We start from the raw sequence: 20,703 nt of genomic DNA, 5'->3' as shown, positions 1-20,703 counted from the left end.
TTAAGTTTTCTTGTACATACGTCATCAAGATGCTTAGTGTATTGCCTACTGCAATTTGTAAATTCGTTTTGGAATCTGACAATATTTTCCTTCTCCCTTTATTTTGGTTAAAAAGAGACACAATGCTGACTGATAAGTTCGAACGTGTAAGCGAACAAGTCTGTCAAAGTCGTCCGGTTGTCAAACGTATGTAAAATTCCTCAATACAATAGTGATAAGAGGTTATAAACGAGTAAACATTATTTTAATGCTTTGCTTGTTTTGATAAATTTCAAATTAGTTAGAGAGGCAAGCATTTTTAACTATTAAATATTAATTTGCAGCGATTTTTATTGAAACTATTTTTAGTGTGTTGCAGGTGCAACTAATATTAGTATGGACACGGTCACTGAAATATCTCAAAAAATTAAAAAATTGATCAAGTTCAGCTTAATATTGGCTCTATCAGAATATATTTATGAAATGTAAAAAAACAGTTAGTAGTTTTTCAATACAAACTTCATTTAATACAATTATTTCAAATTAAACTGTTGGTCTGAAAAGTATCGAAGAGGTCTAATGGAACTTCAGGGTTTTACGTTTAAAATAATATAATTTTTGAAAGCATATAGTAAAATGAAGTAAGATAATATATGGTATACAATGGGTATAGTGGTTCCCTTTTGAAATATCCATATCTCATCTAAATACATAAATTGTACTAATAACTCTTCCTTCATGTGATTATACGCTTTTAAAATTTGATTTGATTTAATTTGACATATTCGACTTTTCAGACCAACAGTTTTCTCTAAAATAATTCTATTAAATTATGTTTTTATAAAAAACTACTCACTGTTTTTATTATACATTTCATATATTTAATCTCTAATGGACCTAACGTCAAGCTGATTTTGATTTGTCATACGTTTTCTATTAGAACGGTTATTTTTCGGTGAAGTCAAGATCATATTTTTAACTTTTTTAGATATTTCAGCGACCGTGTTCATACTAATATTCAGTGCAGATGCAACATGCTAAAAATATTTTCAACAAAATTCGCAGCAAATTAATACTTAACAGTAAAAATGCTTATCTCTCGATAGGATAGGAAGGCGATAGGACGGTCCTCTTACTATTGCGATAGCCGCGGGTTCGAATCTTGCTGAGGAATGGTCGTAAATTTATGTTTGTGATTGTTTAAAACTTGTGATTGTTCTAGGGAATAGTATAAAATCCGCCAAGGAAAAAGATCCCAGTCACGCCAGTAACCAGGCTGGGTAAGACCGGATGTCTTCTGGGATGATTTCTAAAGTTGATCACTCGCCAGTCGGTAGGCTTAATGGTGAGGACCATGGTTCGAAACCTAAGTTAAACTTTAGGGCCAGTCCAGATAAACCCATAGTTGCCGAAATAAGAATTTTACTGGCAAGAGGGGGCCTCCATTCTTTCGTTCCTATTCAAAGTGACTGATTAGAGACGCAATCTGTTCTGTCTGGTTTCGGACTTTCCAATCAGAGTAATAGTAAACATCTACAAAGAAACTTTGGATAAACTAAAAGTGTTAATTAATATTGAATGATACATGATTGGTATACGATTTGCGTACATTACTTGTAGTATATTAAATAATAAATATTTCATTATATTCACGTTTAAAATTATATTAGTGGGTTAATGGAAGTTAAACATAATAATATTTGATAATGTTTTCTGTTTTGAATGTTTTTCAATGAAATATTCTCTAACATTTAAATAAAATATTCTAATATGCTATTTCTTTACTAATGTTGTACCTTCTGATGATCCAGACGCGCAAAACTTGCTCCCAACTTATTACGTGGGATATCGTAATGTGTGCCTCTTTATATTATGCATGTGAATGACGCAAATAAAATTGAAACAAGTTAATATTTTGAAATAATATTCAAATATTACCGATTGATGCTTGACTTGTGGCGGACTGTTATAAATTGTGTCTTAGTTTTTAATCAAATCTTATTAATTACATGTGTAATCACTACATAGTATAAAACAAAGTCGCCTTTTCTGTCCCTATATCCCTATGTGCGCTTAAATCTTTAAAACCACGCAACGGATTTTGATGCGGTTTTTTTCAATAGATAGAGTGATTCAAAAGGAAGGTTTATATGTATAATACATGCATAATATACTAAGGCAACATTGCTAATTTTAGAGGTTTCTAACGTGATGTCGTAGATTAACCTATTTTTTAGGCTTATTTAGCAATTAGCAAAAACGCTGCCTAACCCTACGAGTTAGATCAAATTAATGTACTACAGTATTGTACACCATAAAAGGGTTTACAAAAACGTCTGCGATGGTATATGTTTATCTTTTAGGGATAACCCACATTAACCATTTTTATTGTTTACTTTTTACGTGAGAAAATGGCTTATTTACGAAGCTATTTTAAGCAATACGGCATTAATCCTTATCGAATTAAGTACCTTAAATACAGTGTGCAATTAATATAGATCAATATGGTTCCTTACAGCATGTAAATTAAACAAATATTTTCGGAGATATTACAAATTTAAAATTTGCGTTTAAAAATGTGTAATGTAATAAAAATTGTATGAATTTAGATATTCCAAAGATAGCAGGAAATCTTCATAGTAAGTATAGGGGAAGAGGAATTGTTTTACTCCAAATTTAATGCGTGCAGGCCAAGGGCAGTAATGAATGAACCAAAAATACTGGATCGATTTTAATCATGTTTTCATTTAGTGACATAGGCATATATATTTTATGCCCGTGCAAAGTCGGAGCGGGCCGCTATGTTTTTATATACAACGTTCATATTTTTTCTGTAGTGTATTTAATTTAGTATCAGCATTGCACCCGTGCGAAGCCGGGGCGGGTCGCTAGTTTAAATATAAATTAGTTTTTAGAATATCTTACTTCTATATTATTACTATAATTTAATAATTTTATGATTCCCTGTGTATCTAAACTACTCTTCGTACAAATATTAATGAATAAATAAAAATAACCAATTCTACTTAAGCAAATACTTTATCTGTTTATTTAATATAAAACAATAAATTATAAATTAATATTAATGATGGCCATGGGAAGACCCAGAATGTTTATTATTATTTTTGTTATTATTTCCATGTCCATGGGAATCGTTATTTTTGTGACCTTTATTATTCTGACCGTGGTTCTGGTTTGGTTGCGACTTGTGCTGACCACCGGAATGCTGCTGTCCTGAGCGGGAATCGTGATTATTTTTGCTCACTGAATGGCCGCCTCCTGTTTTGTACATAACGTTTATTTAATATTTTTCAAAATTCACTTTAATGTTTCGTTATATATTATTTATCTTTTCGAATTTATTTTTCGCTTTGCTACAATGGTCAAAAAATAGTAAAAAACATAAAAATCGCCATTATGAATTCCTCTGAGTCACAAATGATTGTCTGAAGCTTTCGATCTCGACTTACTTATTTAATCATGATAATTCTACTCAAACAATCACTCAAAAACGAGAAGTAATTACTACGAGATATTATATCGAAGAGGACAAAATAAATTTGACACAATAAATAATTCATTTACGTTTTTTTTAGATATAATTACCATTTTTTGATCACAGTAATATAATAGATAAACGATTAAGATTTCGCTTTTTAAAATAAGTGTTAACAGCTTTTGTACTGGATGAGGGAGAAAGTAATTCACGTTTCTGTCAGTGAATATTAAATTCTGTTGAGTTTGATTTACGAGTTCAAATCAGTTGAATTTTGTGAGTAAAATTAGATAGTTATATATCTGATGAAGTCCATATTGCTACAAATAGATTTTTGATGTGGCCAGTTTAAAAGTTATAATGAAAATTGATGAAAAATGAGACTCTTGTTGAAATTTTTACATTCCATTCTGACGACTAAACAAGGTGTTCTAGATAATTATTATTTTATGTTTATAATATATTTAAGTTATATTTATTGGTGAAAATATATTTTAAATACAAACATATTTGATGACATCGAAACAGATTATTCTTTAGATACAATACGATATATAATAATAGGTGTATAATTACCATGCTTCTTGTCAGGCTCAGCAGAAATGTAACCAATAACGACCAGAAGGACGACAAATAAAATGAGTGGCTGAAATATAAAATCAATTAATATTTTTCATTATTTTAATTTGAATTCATAAAATATAATGTATATGTAATGATTAGTTCAAATAAATTATTAATAGTTAAAAATTAACTGAAGATGTAAACTATATATTTGGGAATATAAAACCTTTTAACAAATTTGAACAATGACATTCAATTTTTAATGCAATCAGACCTAACAATAATCCAAACTATCAGATTTAGTACTTTTTTACATTTATCTGCTATGAAATACGTTACTGTTAATTTTAGATTTATTAGATTTTTTTAGAGAATTTTATTATTAATTGTTATCTTACACGTTACATATTAAATATATACTCCGCTTTTTTCAACCATAAGGGTTATTGGACCGTTTGAAGGACGAAATCACCGAAAAAAATACAAATCGTACTACAAAAATGGTATCGAAAAGTTGGAGGGTCGCTATAATCAGTGTATCAGCCTTGAAGGGAATTATGTTGAATAAAGAAAACTAATTTTGTCAAAAAAATATGTTTTACTATGGTAGGCCGGGGACTTTACAATTGATCTGTTATGATAGACAAAATGTGACATCCATGGCTGAATAAGCAATTTGAATAAGCCAGGCTTCAGAAGCTTTGGGAATAGTGAAAATGGGAATATTTTAATCCAATTTAAGATCAGTAACCTCCGAATATTTACTTAACCATTTCTTCTGTATAATTCAGAAAATGGGAAGGAGTAATACAGTTTAATACCTGTAAGAAATATTTAGTCAATTTAGTCAAATAAGATGAAATGAAAATTCTCCATATTCTTTGTTGTATCGTGCGTAACATACAGTGGCTTACATATGTTCCTTGAAATGGCTTTCAAATATACTTCTGTCCAGAGCTGACCATTTTATCGACTTTTTGATTTTAGATTTATTATAACTACGGAAATTCCCATTTTTCCTCACCAAATGATATATAATATGTAACCTAATATTTATAAGTGATTATAATCTACACAACATAGTTAATAAACACGTGAGTATTAATCGATGTGCATATATTTTCACAGACATATCACTGCAAACTGAGAAAGACGAGTTTTTTCTAGCGTGTTCTAGCTAGCAAAGAAAAATACATCTACTATGACAAACCAAAACTAAATCAATTTTGTTTTAAACAGCTATGACCATCATAATTAAAAAAAAAACCATTCGCAAGCTCATGCTTGATATTTAGTGGGATTATCAATAAGATATTAACACTCAATGAAATTATGATAACAAGCAACAAATTGACAACGGTAGGAGATTCCTTCTGGCCCATTTTTTCATTTGTTACAGAATGATTTAAGTGATGCATGCTTCAGAAATACTTAGAAGTTATGTTAATGTTAATAAAAAGATGTAAAATCAATAAATAATCATTTGAACGAAAAATGATAAATATTAACATCTGATTTTGATTTGATGGATTTACAATATTAATATCAATATGTTTTAATACTTAATTTCTATTGATCTTTAAAATGAAATAATAATAATTAATACAATCAAAACAAAAAATATTTTAACAACAACTAGGAGAGGAAATAATTGTTTTCAATAGAATTTGGTAAAATAAAAACTATAACTGAGGAAATTATGTTAAATAAAATAGTTTCTCACACGAAATAGAGCAGCCATATTTTCAGCCAAGGAACAAGTAGCAACGTTGATTTTAAACTGTAGGGTATCTTTAAACAAATCCTAATTTATACGTTTAATAATCGTATTCGATTACAATTGTAAACATTTTTTTTCAGCGTGTCTAAACGCAAACTGGTTTTTTTTGGTCTATTAGCGACTAAATTTTTTCGAAGAAGTATAATTATTATATAACAACGATGAAAAGCCTATTGATATTTATATTATAAGTGTACATATACTAAGAGTTAAGTTGGTGGATTCCCAGAACTTGAATAACGGGATTATTTTTGAAAAATGAAGAGATCCACTTGTTACGTCATTCCATCGCTACATTTTATATTTAGTTAGAATTGGAGTGGGAGTAGCAATTATATCATCAATCATATCAATTGTCGATCTAACAGGTCTTCATTTCTTTATTAACAAGTGTACAAGCTGTAGTGTTGAAACTCTATTATATCTCTGTTGTATATATAATAACAGGTCTTCATTTCTTTATGTCAGTTAAGACCTTAAAAAAAATTATAATTAAAGAAGTTTAATTTCTTATATTATTATGAGTTTTAAGTAAAAATATAAATAAGGGCTAAAGAACCCAATTGTTAAATTTGAAGGTCTTGCTTTACCGTCATATATATGTCATTTTCACTAGAATGTTTAAGATTCAATTTTGTACATTAATTATTTATGTTGGCTGATTTGAAAAAAGAGTTTTATGTGACGTATTGTGATTGACGATCGACAGTGAATCTAATACGACTATACCATGCGCAAAAAGTCATGGGTTAGTCCAGAAGAGCCATCCACATTGACACCAAAGGTATTCACGGCCATAAAGACTTGCTGCATATAGGAGAGACAGCAAGATACAGTGTAGTCCAGTGATAGTGATAGTCTTACTAACATTATATTTGAAAAAAATCAATCAATCAATTTCTTCCTCAGTCCACAGTAATTCTAAACAGCATTTCTTCTAGATACGTATTATCATCCACTGAAACCATGCCTGTTAAAATAGGCATGCATGAAAATGCATGCATGCTCCTTGTTGCTAAAGATCATTAGCTAGATCTTATACGAGTGTAATTAAGTTCTCATGTAAAAAGTTAAGGCTGCTAAGAAAACTAAAACTGTTAAAAGCCGAATTTAGGCCGGAGACATTTCTCTAACTACCAAACTGTAGTAGAAACATTACTTGATTGGCACTAGTACGTAGCAGTTGAAAATACAGTACAAAGGCGTAATATAAATAAAAATAAACTTAAGGAAGCTGGTGATACTAAAATAACGAGACAAAAAGGTAGTCCTTATATTGTGTAATGATTGATATTCGTGCATCTTTATAGCACGAAAAATATTCAGAGGCGATGTAATAAAATCGAAGAACTTTGTTTTGAACACTTTTCATTGATATTCACGCTTACGTCAAAGTTTAATCACATTTCTTACATCCAAGCATTGCATGTAAACTTGAAAATTTAACTAGTGTGTGAAATAATTTCAATCTTTACAGGGAATAAAATAAATTTGGAAATAAATATGTCGTCTTTGTCATGTATATGAAAAGTCTATTTGTTATTATCACTATATCATTATATCACAGTTGACAGTACGCCCTAAAGGGAACAAAAAGCTATTGGATGAGAGTAAGCAGTCTGAGAATACAAAAAACGCAGGAAAATTATCTCAAAATGTGTGCTTTAAAATGTTTAAACATACGTACTTTTTATTTTTTTTTTCATATGACTTCAAAATAATACTGAAGTTATGGGATGTCTGAATGAAAATAATATTGATGTATCGATATAACGATATTTATTTTATACAATTGTTATTTTATTTCTTTAGTTTTCAATATATTGGAATATTTTTCTATTTTAACATTTGTTTGGTTTATTATAGTGAAAAGCACAAAAAAATCCAATACCAATCAAAAAATATTGATGTTTTTTCTAAAATTCCAACTAAAATTAGACGAGCATCATCAAGAATATGCTTACAGATGCTTAGAAATTTTATTAATTTTTTGTCGGTTTTGAGTACCTATTTGCTAAACAATAAAAATTAAGAGAATGCAGCAAACAGCGTCTCTTAATTAACACATCAATTGAAAAGTCCCGGGCCTACCATAGTAAAATAAATTTTTTTTGGAAAAATTAGTTCCTTTTATTCAACATAATTCCATTCAAGGGTGATACACTGATTATAACGACTTTTCAACTTTTCGATACCATTTTTGTAGTACGATTTGTCCCTTCCTTTAAAAGAGGCCTCAGCTTCGGCGATCACCTCTTCATTCGACGAAAAATTCTTCCCAGCGAGCATTCTTTTGAGATCTCAGAACTGGAAATACTCGCTGGGGACCAGAGATCTGGAGAATACGGTGGATGAGGAAGCAATTTGAAGCCCAATTCATGGATTTCTGACTCGGTGCATTGTCTTGGTGAAGCAGCACTTTCTTGTTCTTCAAATGCGGCTGTTTTCCTACGCTTTCGTCCTTCAAATGGCCCAATAACGCTATGTAATAGTCGCTGTTGATGGTCCTTCCTTTTTCAAGGTAGTCAATGAAAATTATTCTATGCGCATCTCAAAATGCAGACCCCATAAACTTGCCAGCCGACTGTTGTGTTTTCTCGCGCTTTGGAGCGGGTTCATCGTTTGCAGTCCACTCGGATGACTGTCGATTGGATTTTGGAGTGAAATGATGGAGCGACGTTTCATCCATTATCACATATCGACGAAAAAACTCGGGTTTATTACGCTTGATCATCTTCAAACACTGCCCCGAATCATCAACTTGTCGTTGTTCTTGGTTAAAAGTGAGCTCGCGCGGCACCCACTTTGCACAGAGCTTTCTCATACCCAAATATTCGTAAATGATATGATGTACACGTTCAGTTAATATCTTGTGCTCTGTTAATGTCTTATATCTTGACTGTCTGCTATTTCATTCAATTTCATTTCACGTCAATTAGAATCATTTAGTGAATTTTTTTATTGTTTTCGTCGGTAACAATCTTTTTTGGCTCTCTCCTCCTCTGGCGTCCTCTGCGTTCACCGTCTTCGGTGCTCATTTCGCCACGTCTATACTTAGCATACCAATCCTTGATGGTTGATTTTCCTGGGCAGTTTGGCTTCAAATGTATTTTTTCCCTTCAAAAAAAAATATTTTATCAACACGCGAAATTATTTTTGTATCCATTTTTCTCACAATAACAAAAGTTGCTTCAAAATGCTATAATTCATAAACTATTGATCCGACAGCTGTCTACTTCAAACTGGTAATGGATATTATCATTAGGTAATATTAAAGCAACATGAATGTTTGTATGCATTTATTTTCAAGATTGCATCGATATGTTACAGTTGGAATGAAGGAACCTTATTTCAGTGTATGTTTGAAATGAACATTTTTGTTTAGATTTGGTTTCAATAATGGGGACGTCCTCCATAACCGCCTTGAGAACCGCCATGAGAACCGCCATGAGAACCTCCATGAGAACCACCATGTGAACCTCCATAAGGCCCTCCATGTGAACCGCCATGGGAACCACCATGTGAACCTCCATGGGAGCCTCCGTGAGATCCTCCATGAGAACCTCCGTGGGAACCTCCGTGACCACCTGTAAATTAAAAGAAAAAAATTTAAGCTGAATTATCTTTATGTTATTTTGTTAATAATTTTTTTTGTGTTATTTGCACACTCTTATAAATTATATGTGAACAATTTATATAACATATCGGCTGAAAAAAGTATAAAGACAACAAAAATTTATGGAAAAAGGTAAAAGTTACAATAGCATTCGATTAAGTTTTGTTAGTCATTATATTTGTTAATAATTAATTGCAGATATATTGCTGGTTGAGAAGAATATTCCATCAAGGACTGTTTGGATATGTGGGAGAAAGTATTGTCAACCATAACACCTTCGATTGGATGAACTTGGTAAGAAAATGCAGAGGAAGAATCTGATAAATGGTGGAATCGTGAACATGTTTTAGGCAGATTAAAAATTAACAGTTTAGTGATTGAATTGGGCAGTGAGTCAGAAAGTGAAAGTGACTGAAGGCATCTTTCAGGATATGTGATAATGTTGCGCAATGCTGGAAATTCCTGAGGCAGAGTGATGAGAGGGGAATCAACTAAAGATTTGCACATAATTAATTGAATATAATTGTAGAAATTTGTATTATAGGGCGTGAAAGATTATTGCAATTGTTCAGAATTAAACATGAGCATTAAGTTAGAACGTATGAAGAGAGAATAATACTAACTGTTTTGTAGATATGGTAAATGCATTAGGCAGAATTTAGTGAAAATATACAGTGATACCAAGATGACTTGACAAGTGAACACATCGAAGGAAACAAGAACTAAACGTAAAAATGTAAATATGCTCTCGAATGAAAGTAAAATACGTTTCTCAGATATACAATTGTTAATTAGGTGGATTGGGATCCTCCAGGGAGATACCACTACATAAAAAAACACGCCTAGAAACTCTACTTCATGGGTGGTGTGGAAAAGAGTTAAATGTAAACAAAACAAATCTACTACAAACTATATACTAAAAATAATCTACAAACTATTATACTTGTTTCTTTAATTGTAGTTTTAAGTCCTTCGATAATATATGTATTAGATGTAGTATAATGTTAAAATAGATTGTATTTGATAACATTTTTGTTCAATTATTTTATTTAGATTAGAATTTTTTTGTGTGTCAAAGCCAAACTGAACTAAAACTCAGAGTTGTTGCGGCAACATTGTAATGTTTCGACGTCACAAATATCCATGACGTATTTAAAAAAAAAACTTTCAATAGACTATAAGAATCTATCCTGGTAAATCATAAAGATTGGCGACTGACAAGTGATCAAATTTAATTAATTTATTATATATATTATAGCATATATGTTGTATATATAACACCAACTCCTAGAATAGAATGCATAATCTAACATGCGGAATTTTGGACAACGTACCACCTATCAAGAGTACTACCCCAATAAAGTGTGTTTGGAGGATCAAAGTTGGCATATTTCTTTATTATCAGCACAAAAAAAACTGTGAGCTTTATGTTGAATCTTAATATTATTTATAAACAGAAATATATGCGGTTATATAATGGCGAAATGTTCAAGTAATTAATCTTTCCTCAATTGCTGAATTTTTAAATTAGCAGTTGAAAGTAATTTGTCGATAAGTTAATCGGAAATTATTAATTAAATCAATTTACTAAATGTATATTTACTTTTAATATACAACGGCTTGTTTCAACAACAACAAAAAAGAATATCATTAATAAAATACAAAGCTGATACTGTGTATATTATCTATTTTTTTTCATCCATATGGTATGAAATAACGAACATAAACCATGAATATATTTGAATATTAAAATTTTAACAGTGGTTTGCTAATGAAATATGCTAATTAAATTTTCAATCTCATTATATTTCACGGTTATAGTTAAAAGTTCTTGAAAATCGGCTTTGTTTGCGTTTCCAATTTTATTTATAGATATTCTATGAATTGACTTATAGCAATTATACAATATTCGACAAATTACGAGACGGACTATTGTAAAACATTTCGTTTCACTGCGTAGATATTAAATAGTGTCAGAATTTCCTAATCATTTTATATCTCAATATAGTTTCCTCAGTATATAAGTCCTCAAGTTACTAAATTAATATTAAATAATTTAGTTTAATAAATCACCTCTTATAAAACTCAGAGGTACTTTGATTTACTCTATATACTGCTCATGAGACCCTGAACATCTCATTTTCGACATTCGCTAATAATGTTGTTTATTATCAAACTTCAAAATCAATCAATGTAAAATTTATTCCACAAAACTCCAATTCTAAGTCTGAAGGAGTTTTTATACAGTTTAGCAGTTGATAAATCAATGTTAAAAGTTATAAAATATCAAAATCGAAGAACACATAATGTTGTTTCTAACCTGTGAATATTGATTAAAATAATTAAAAGTTAGGTCTTCAATATCTACAATACTGAGAAAATAAAATTATAACTAAGAAATGAGTAAACTGTAAGAGTATTACATATATGAAAAGATATATTCCAAGAGTTTTATTCTATGCATTTCTTTTGCCGCTATTTCACCGGATAGTAATACTTCCGACTATAAATTTTATGGGTTAATAACCTAACTATTAGAGTCCTGTCAAGAAAGATTGATTGGCAAAATTAGTATTGATGAGATAACAGATGTAACAGATTAGTTTATGTTCATCTCAAATTTATAACATTTTTTCTACACACAAATAAGTTTTGTTTTACCGGGTGTTTTGAATACTTCAGTTTCTTTCTGACGGTACATCATGTATGTTAGCTTGTGTACCCAGAACAGGATTTTATTACAAAAAAGTTGCTACAGTCATGTAGCAGTTGATATGATATGGTATTTGATACGGTATATCAACATGAAGCTGAGAATTTAGAATTGTTTCCCCATAAAGACTTAATAGAAGGTAGTCATCAAACTGGAAGCTGCATTACACGTTTTTAATAGTGTCTTGCATTATTTAGAAAAATGGGAATGGTTCCGTGACAAGCACTCTATAGCATTTCTAGTCTACAAAGGACAATTAAAAAGTTTCAGCAACAAAAAACTATTCAAAAAGGTAAAAGGAGGAAAGAGACCAGAAGAAGCGCGAGCCGATATGAGTTAAATCAACAGCAATAATCTAAAATATGTATAAAATATTTTGGAAATAAAGTTACCGCTGTACTAACCAGAGTGTACACCTTTAAATTATTAATTCTTTCAACTGTTTTATAATAATGAATAGTTTTCAAGTTACTTACCACCATAGTTATTATTATATCCAGGCTCAGGTAATGGTTCAGCCAAGGCCACATGCAGAGCCATCATCATCACCACCAAAACGAAGAACTGCGAAAATAAATCGAGTTATAGTCCGAATAATACGGCGAAAAATCGAGAGCAAATTAAATTACCTTCAACAAACCAGCCATTCTGAACTGCAAAAGGGTCGATATCGAACTGTAGGTTATTTTCATCAAACACTGATGACCAGATCGGTTGTTTTCAGGTTTATATACTGGTTTCCACGAATGAAAAAAAGACCCGTATAACTGTAAAGATGACCGTGCGTCTGTATTGAGATTATATTTCGACCAATAGCAGTCACGGGATGGGTTGTTTTCTTTTTGTTCATGTTTTATTCATATTTTCTGCAGAATATCAAGTTATATGAAAAGAATAACAACATTTCGTTGTCACCCGCCAATTATTGATAACAATACTGTCTCAGGTATTTAGCTTCGTTTTTCATTCATCTAGATAATATCAGCCTCTATATATTTGATTTCTATGGATTACCAAAATCGATATTTAGTAATGTAAGTAAATATTTTATTTAAGTTTAGTTAGATAAATTAATGTGGATCCTTTTAAATAAAGGCACAACTTCATAACAGATATAGACGTTGTTAAAAAAACTTGTTTTTAATAAGTATCAAATTTATTTACCTATATATACAGATTGTGAATTAGTTGTAAATTAATTATAATAGTTGCATAATTTATGCCAGCTTAAGATTCTCGTTTTATTAGGGTCGATTTCATTTCTATTTTTCATAATATCTTCTTTCTCAGTTTCTGAGATATGTCAAGAAAATGCCATTGGACGAAACTTTCAACAAAAAAAGTATTTCTGCATACTATAAATTTGGTTACACTAATTTATCAATAATAAATTGCATATATTGTTTTAATGAATTTTATCTCTCATTAGAAAGACAACACTTGGCACTAAAAAAATTATTTGGTAGTTTTGTGAACTTGTTTGATGACTCTTGTTAAAGATGGACACCAAGAAAGAGAAAACACGTTATATTTTTACAGCTTTTCTTCGGTAAGGAAATCTGAATAATAATTGTGGTGTTTTGATACTGCAACAACCAAATAAATGCAGCTTTGGTTGTGTTGATTTCGTTACAATAATTTCGATGCCAACGATACACCACGCTGTACATACACTGAGAATGACTGAGTCTTACCATTATATAAGCATTGTTTCTATTTGCATAAAAAGTCGTTTGGAATGTATTGAAAAAGCCTGAATACAAGTAGAAGTTCATCGACTTCTCATCTGAGAATCGCTACTGATCGCAATATAAACGACCCAGTACTGGAGCAGATGGTAACTGACGATCCACAATGCATCAAATAAAAATGTAATAAATAAGTTAGAACAGTTAGGAAGTTCATAGTATAATATACTTCGCCAATCCCATCGGCCCTGTTTTAATCTCTCGTGTAATAATATTTAGGTATTAACACTACTGCCCTTTCAATTAAATAAACCTCACTACACTACACAAGATCAAATGGTTTGGTTTTTTTTGGGTTTGTGTCCTGTTCAGATGTTATAAAAGAGTTGGTGTTGTCCCAGAATACTTCATATTGATATGAGAATGGAGTCTCTCCCAATGTCTCCTTGCGATTCTTTTGATTTCCTGAGTAACTGAAAGCCTCAGTGTGAGTAATCATTCCTGTAGTATAATAGCAAATTATTATGTATTAATAATTGCGATTTTCTTCCAATTAACCAATACGTTTCCTTATATTTCAACTCCAGCTGTTTCCTTTTCCTTTTTATATAATCCTTCCCGCGAAGTTTTGCATCATTATTCATTCCGAGATACTTAGAGTTGTTGCTATATGGTGTGATAGTATTATTTATTGTTATTAGTGTGTGTGCGGTCTGATTATACTTGAACTGCGCAGGTTTACTTTCGTTATTTTTTATTTTCCAGCTTGGCTCCAATTATTTATATAGTCACTTGTTTGTTGTAACTTTCGAGTATGGTTTCTTTGCTATCATCTCCAACAGCCAGAATGGCAGTATCACTAGCAAATGTAGCCATCGTGTAGAGTAGCCAAAGAATTGGTGAAAATACACTTCTTTGTGTTACACCTGCTTTAACTTCTTTTATTGTAGAGTGGACTTCCTCTTGTTTGACTTGTAAGATTTTAATAGTTCTGTGTCTGTTTCGGGAATATTTTCTGTAGCTTATGAATACTTATCGAAAACTTGTGCTACATAGGATATATCCTTTTAACATACATTTTTAACTTGTTGTTATTCTCTTCTATTATTCTATTCTATGTTAACTGTGTTATTCTATGCACCTGGTCAATTGTTGAATGTTTGTTAATAAACCCAAACTGGTTTTTTTTGCCCATAAAATTACATTAATGATTAAAAAATTCGCCTGATTAGAAACTAAAAATAAACTCTACATAATAGAATAATTACGTAGAGTAATTACATAGATATAATGAAATTACCTTCAAAAGGACAACTCAATTTGCATCGAGCAAAACGGTGCATTTTAGACCTAAATTATATAATTCTAAATAATTTTTAAGTCAAATTCGTTATAAAGTAATTTATTTCATTTTATACATCTATTATATCAAAAAAATAAACAAACTTCTCTAACTGTATTCACTAAACATCCCATTCGATTCTAATTTGTCTTCTTGTGGCAAGCGAAATATTTTTAATTTCGCTGGATATATCCTCAGATCTGCTGAAATGTTGGACATAAGAAAATGATTTAATAATCTATATAACATAGCTGCGTGAGTCATTCTTTGGGTCATCTGCCAAAAAGGAATATCATTTGGGCATTAATTGGCTAGTAGTCTGAAGTGATACGAATATACCATTTTGCTATTAAAACAGTTTCTCAATTATTAAATAAATGACAAGATAAGTGTCCTGTTACAAATTACAGTGGGATCGACAGATTTTCACTGTTCCTCTATTTAAACAAAAGATATAAACAGGCCAAGCTAGATAAATCCATTTTTTGACAGTGTCAATGAGCTCACTTCATCCTTATGTTTCGACATCCACCATTATGAAAAATCTGTGTCTTCCTTGATGCAACTTGATGGAGAAGATGTGAGAATTACTGGAAAATACCTTCTAACACTTGATCATTACTTGATGAAATTATTTCAATCCCTTCAGTAAAATTTTATTTTATTTTGCATATAATATTTGCTATTTACTTTGCACCTTTGCTCCTATAACTTATTTTTAATATGAGTTATTTTATTTTCCATTAGTGCTCCTAATATATAACCGTTTGCAACATTTTAATAGTTTTTTTGCAGTGAATATTTGGCGCAGAAACATCATTCAATACGAACTGCTATGCTTAGATGCATACACTCTCTAGATGACTGCTTACATAGTTTTTACATTTTTAAAATTAATCTTATTAAGCACCAAATAAAATAGATGAAAAAACCTTTTAAAGTGGTCCTGGTAGTTCAAACCAAACATTGATTATAATAACTGGTAACTTTTGCTTAATTTTTATATATAGATTTCTCGTTTTTTGCCTAATTCGCCCAATGAACTGCGTGAAATTTCGATGATGGCATATGGCGGCGACCTTGTAACGGCCGTTTTCTTCTTGTGATCGTTAATGAAATGCAAAACTGTATTTTAGACATGGATATAAAATAACCGAAGTCCTACGAGAGATTCCAGTGGATAATCTAGTCCGCTACTGAATCGGTTGGTTGTGATTATTTACCAGAAATATGGCGAAAGCTGTAAGTGCTAGGCTAGAATTTTTCTGGTTAAGGTTTGATCCATGTGCTTCTTGTTTCAGCTCGTTTTACTTTTGGCTCTTGTGATTGCCGCTGTGGCTAGTCCAGCACCACAAGGAGGTAAATATGTATAAATCTATTAATGTTGATAATTCTATGGTTTAATAAATAGAGAGAAACAAACAGATTTTATAAAAATAGCCATTCATGTACTAAAACAAACATCAAAAGTTTATCATTCATTTACAAATACTTTAATCAAATTAATGATGGCTAGTGTATCGACATTTTTGCTACATTATTATTAAATTCCTTTTATATAACTTGATAATACAGTATCTTAGACATATGTAATTTAAAAAATTACTATAATACATATTAAAATCCTTGCAATATTGGTCCAAGGGCATCAATTGTCGGTGTTTTTTATGCTAAACTATATTCATAATTATTTTCTCTGTCGCCGAAAAAAGTGTTTTTGTAATTGTATAACAAATAAATAATGATAAATCAAACAAAAACGGTAAAGTGGTTAAAATAACGTTAAATAATGTTTGTGTCAAATATCAATTATCAATGGTTTTGTTCGGGTTAAAAACCACTGTTTCAATACATTAAAGCCAACGTTCATTTACTTAAACAAGCAATCAATAAGGAAACAGATTCCTTAAATGAAAAAAATATTGAATTACATATATTCGTGTTAAAACTGGTGTAGTATAAATGTATGAGAAATATAGCAATGCAAAAATGTCTCAAACAAATGTTTCATATGGTGTTTTACATTAGACAATTTTAATGTAACGTATATTCTTAGTATCTCCTCTTGTGGAACAATAAAAATGTACTTCTTATAAGATGATCGAAGAGTGGAATCACTGAGGAACTTAACACTATTAGCTCAAAACACTCTTTTACATACCACTTACTATAATAGGATTTGGTGGCCAAGGAGGATTTGGAGGTGGTCCAGGAGGTGGTTTTGGAGGAGGCCAAGGCGGATTTGGAGGAGGACAAGGTGGATTTGGAGGTGGTCCAGGAGGTGGTTTTGGAGGTGGCCAAGGAGGATTTGGAGGCGGCCAAGGAGGATTTGGAGGTGGCCAAGGAGGATTTGGAGGTGGTCCAGGGGGTGGTTTTGGAGGAGGCCAAGGTGGTTTCGGAGGAGGCCAAGGTGGTTTCGGAGGACCTGGAGGTGGTTTTGGAAGAAAATAGATATGTCAGATGCTACCTTTCAACTCTATTTTAAAGTACAACAGTGATTAAAATATATCCCAATATATATTTTTGGTCTGGTGAAGAAATGAAAAATAAATGGAAGATTTATTAAATAAATTATTGTAAAACATAAATATCTTGTTATTTTTATATACCCAATCTTGTAATATGATCCGGCTTTTTGTTACCCTAGTATTAAGAGTGGAAAACAAAAGTGTTTATAGGTAGTATTCATAATGTGTTTATTAATTAAATAGTTTGATTATATTATTTTGCAAGTGGTGGTAAACTGTGGCGTTTGATGAAGTGATATGTTATTGTTGAACCTTCTCTGTAATAAATTAATGGTAATTTTTGAATAACATAGAGAAGAATTGATTAAAATTGAAATTATTTGGCGTGTTCTTCTAATGTTCCATTAGACTCTTCAGCTTTAGACCAATTTTTATTCAAGGAAACATGGATAAGCAGGTAGGCAACCAAAAGTTCCATGAAGAATGTTATGTTTATTAATTGTTTATGGATCGCTCAATAATTATTTCCATACAAAATAATTTAACCATCATTAACCACCACACGAAGAGAGTATTTGATTTTGTTGGTGATGTAGAAGTCTCTACAGTGTTAAGACAATGTTAGTTCTCATGTTTCAGATCGTCCAATGGGCTCTTGGTTCATGTTTTTGGGGTCTGCTCATTTAGTTTTATAAAAGATTAATTTTTCCGTAATTATTTCAACAAACAGAACCAAACCATTAATATATAATCTGAAACCGTCATCTAGATTTGTCACTTGACTGTGCACTTAATCATTTATATTCGAATAATAACACCCTTTTTAATATGATATTGAAGTAAAACAAGCATACTTTGCCTTAAGCATGGAAATTTTATCTAAGCAATTAAACTAGTAATAAGCTCACAGATGTTAGACTGTAACAATCTCCAATGTTTGGTGGGATATAAACTGTCAAAATTTTAAACGATATTTCCTTAGCAGGTACCAGTTCTAATACCAAATGAATTCGACATATTATTTTACAGTTTAAGCTCTTCTAAAGCTGATTATAATAAAGACCAGCGAATGTAATCAAAAGCAGAAGAAAAATCAATAAAAAAGAGAGTAGCAGGTTTCCTGCATTTTACCTGTTATCCCATTAATTAACAAGATGTAAAAATCTTATCCAGACAATCTTGATTCGATGGAAATAATCTCGGTTTATATTTTCGAGAGCTCTTTGAAGTGTCATTTTTGTAATTTAATAAACATTTTTCTAACGGCTGGTAAGAGATTGATTTCTAGGTAGTATTGCAACATTGTACCCTAGGTATATTGACGGTAGTCTATTAATAGAAGATAATTGCTACTTGGTCATTTGCTATAATGTTGGTTAATAAACTAAATGGAGATGTTAAGTTTAAACTAAAATAAAATTAGAAACAAGGGCCTAGCTTTGACACTAGTTGAGGTTTGGCTATTGAGACACACATCTATTTCTACGGTCATTCTATGTTATATACTTACCTTTAGTTGTTCCCACTCCCACCACCTTGTTTGTCTACCATAGTCAGCACTGGGTCATAAGTCCACTCGAAAATTTAATTCAGTGATTTTCAGTATTTCTCCAAGGTTTGTAACATTTGATTTTAAAACCAGGGCAAAACATATTCTGGTTAAATTCTCTATCTTAGTAACACTTGAACTTACAGACAAATACAAACTATGCTCCAGGAATAAAATCAGCTACTAGCATGATATATCTGCAACGCAATGAATTATTAAAATATGTTATAACTAACAAAAACCTTTTTCTCAATGGCTCAATGTTCCATTTTGAAATATCCTTATGTTGAATTTAAATAACGAATATATCTTAATTTTATTACATGCTTTTAAAAATGTTATTCTTCTGAAAGTAATATCAGAAAGTTTCATTAGCGCTCTTCGTGGGTTATCTTTACACCATTTAGAAACTATTTTTGCTAACAATGTTTGAAGGCATGATTAACATCCCTCAAATAAACAAATATTTGGATAAGTTTATCATTTATTCATATTCATTTCACAAATTTGATCACGAATATAACTAACATCAAGGTGATCTTAATTCTCCGCCCCTCTCTTTGGCGAATCCAACATATATTGGTCTTCATTTTTTGGGAAAGAAGAGAGATTACACACTGAATATGTCCAACAATAGCAACTTAATTTTTAATAGTATAAATACTTACCTTTCTAAATCAGTAATTCCAGATTCAACCACTGATTTCAGAAGCAATCAGTATGTGACCCTGACTATTTAATGGCTTTGGGATTTAAAATTAAGTATAGCTTCAAAACTACGTTTGACGGTTTATAACCTCTAATTATTGCCACTAATTATTTGAGGAATTTTCTCTCTTGCTCTTGCTCCAACCAGGACAAGTCAAATTTTATCGAATATGTTATCGAATGCAAATCGAATGTTATGTACTGATGTTCCAACGTATCAGACGGCATTCTAACTCTTTTAAACTAGTACAAAATAAAAAGGAAAAATCCTCTACGAGTTTAAAACGAACTTTACATTATTACTAATTGTAATTGGCGAGATATTCGACGTCATCTATGACGTGATTGACTGTTTTATTTGATGGGCTGTACTTTACAATATTTTGTAGAATACAACTAACACAGTAGGAAATATGTGGTTTAAGTTCATTAATCTTAAAATAACAATACACACTTTCTGGTCAAATCTATAGATGTTGATTTTAGTTTCACTACTTTCAACCGATATTTGCATAAGCTGGAGCTCATCAAATGAAGAAATTTTTGAAAAAGCCCCCAAAGTTATTTAACCTACTCTGTATTACCAAACCAAATCAAATCAAAATACCCAACCAGACATTGATTATATAATATCAATAGTCGTGTTTTGTTAACTTTTATATATAGATATCTAGTTTTTTTTGCCTAATTCATCCATTGAACTGCGAAAAAATTTGATGATGGCCCCTGACAGTGACCTTGGAGCGGACGTTTCCTTCTTCAATTTTTTAATGAAATTCAAAAACGCATTGCATGGATAT

General features: G+C 31.0%; 2 protein-coding genes and 1 long non-coding RNA gene across 4 annotated transcripts; 1 reads left to right on the top strand and 2 right to left on the bottom strand.

Annotated features, from left to right (window-relative positions):
* Positions 1-2,999: 2,999 nt before the first annotated feature.
* LOC143194860 (uncharacterized) lies at positions 3,000-5,908 on the bottom strand. Its single transcript, XR_013005399.1, has 3 exons — positions 5,763-5,908; positions 4,052-4,121; positions 3,000-3,258 (listed from the first exon to the last, which is right to left on the bottom strand). It is a non-coding gene; the product is annotated as an uncharacterized LOC143194860 (long non-coding RNA).
* A 3,195-nt stretch (positions 5,909-9,103) lies between these two features.
* LOC143195733 (uncharacterized) lies at positions 9,104-14,712 on the bottom strand. The gene is made up of 4 exons (XM_076403167.1): positions 14,643-14,712; positions 12,778-12,935; positions 12,625-12,712; positions 9,104-9,406 (listed from the first exon to the last, which is right to left on the bottom strand). Exons 1-4 carry the CDS (start codon positions 14,710-14,712, stop codon positions 9,213-9,215), a joined length of 510 nt encoding a protein of 169 aa, XP_076259282.1. The 3' UTR covers positions 9,104-9,212.
* Positions 13,045-17,766, top strand: LOC143196193 (uncharacterized). 2 transcript variants are annotated; one of them, XM_076403865.1, is made up of 5 exons: positions 13,045-13,182; positions 16,315-16,420; positions 16,480-16,537; positions 17,355-17,393; positions 17,460-17,766. In XM_076403865.1, exons 2-5 carry the CDS (start codon positions 16,409-16,411, stop codon positions 17,627-17,629), a joined length of 279 nt encoding a protein of 92 aa, XP_076259980.1. In that variant the 5' UTR covers positions 13,045-13,182; positions 16,315-16,408; the 3' UTR covers positions 17,630-17,766. The 2 variants fall into 2 exon arrangements, with proteins under 2 accessions (XP_076259980.1, XP_076259979.1); XM_076403864.1 differs by having other exon boundaries at positions 17,355-17,766.
* Positions 17,767-20,703: the final 2,937 nt, after the last annotated feature.

This window comes from Rhynchophorus ferrugineus, unplaced genomic scaffold (assembly GCF_030347505.1).
Source record: "Rhynchophorus ferrugineus isolate W39M unplaced genomic scaffold, kcgeb_rfMv2 rfM4, whole genome shotgun sequence".
Classification (NCBI taxonomy): Eukaryota; Metazoa; Arthropoda; class Insecta; order Coleoptera; family Curculionidae; genus Rhynchophorus; species Rhynchophorus ferrugineus.
The sequence above is the reverse complement of the archived record's forward strand: the minus strand, read 5'-3'. Positions and strand labels throughout refer to the sequence as shown.

Coding starts and splice junctions, on each gene's coding strand:
- LOC143195733 (XM_076403167.1), bottom strand. CDS start 14,712: ATGGCTACATTTGCTAGTGATACTGCCATTCTGGCTGTTGGAGATGAT. Junction 12,936..14,642: donor CAAAGAAACCATACTCGAAA/GTTACAACAAAC, acceptor ATCTCAATACAG/ACGCACGGTCATCTTTACAG. Junction 12,713..12,777: donor GAATGGCTGGTTTGTTGAAG/GTAATTTAATTT, acceptor TTATTTTCGCAG/TTCTTCGTTTTGGTGGTGAT.
- LOC143196193 (XM_076403864.1), top strand. Junction 16,538..17,354: donor TAGTCCAGCACCACAAGGAG/GTAAATATGTAT, acceptor TTACTATAATAG/GATTTGGTGGCCAAGGAGGA.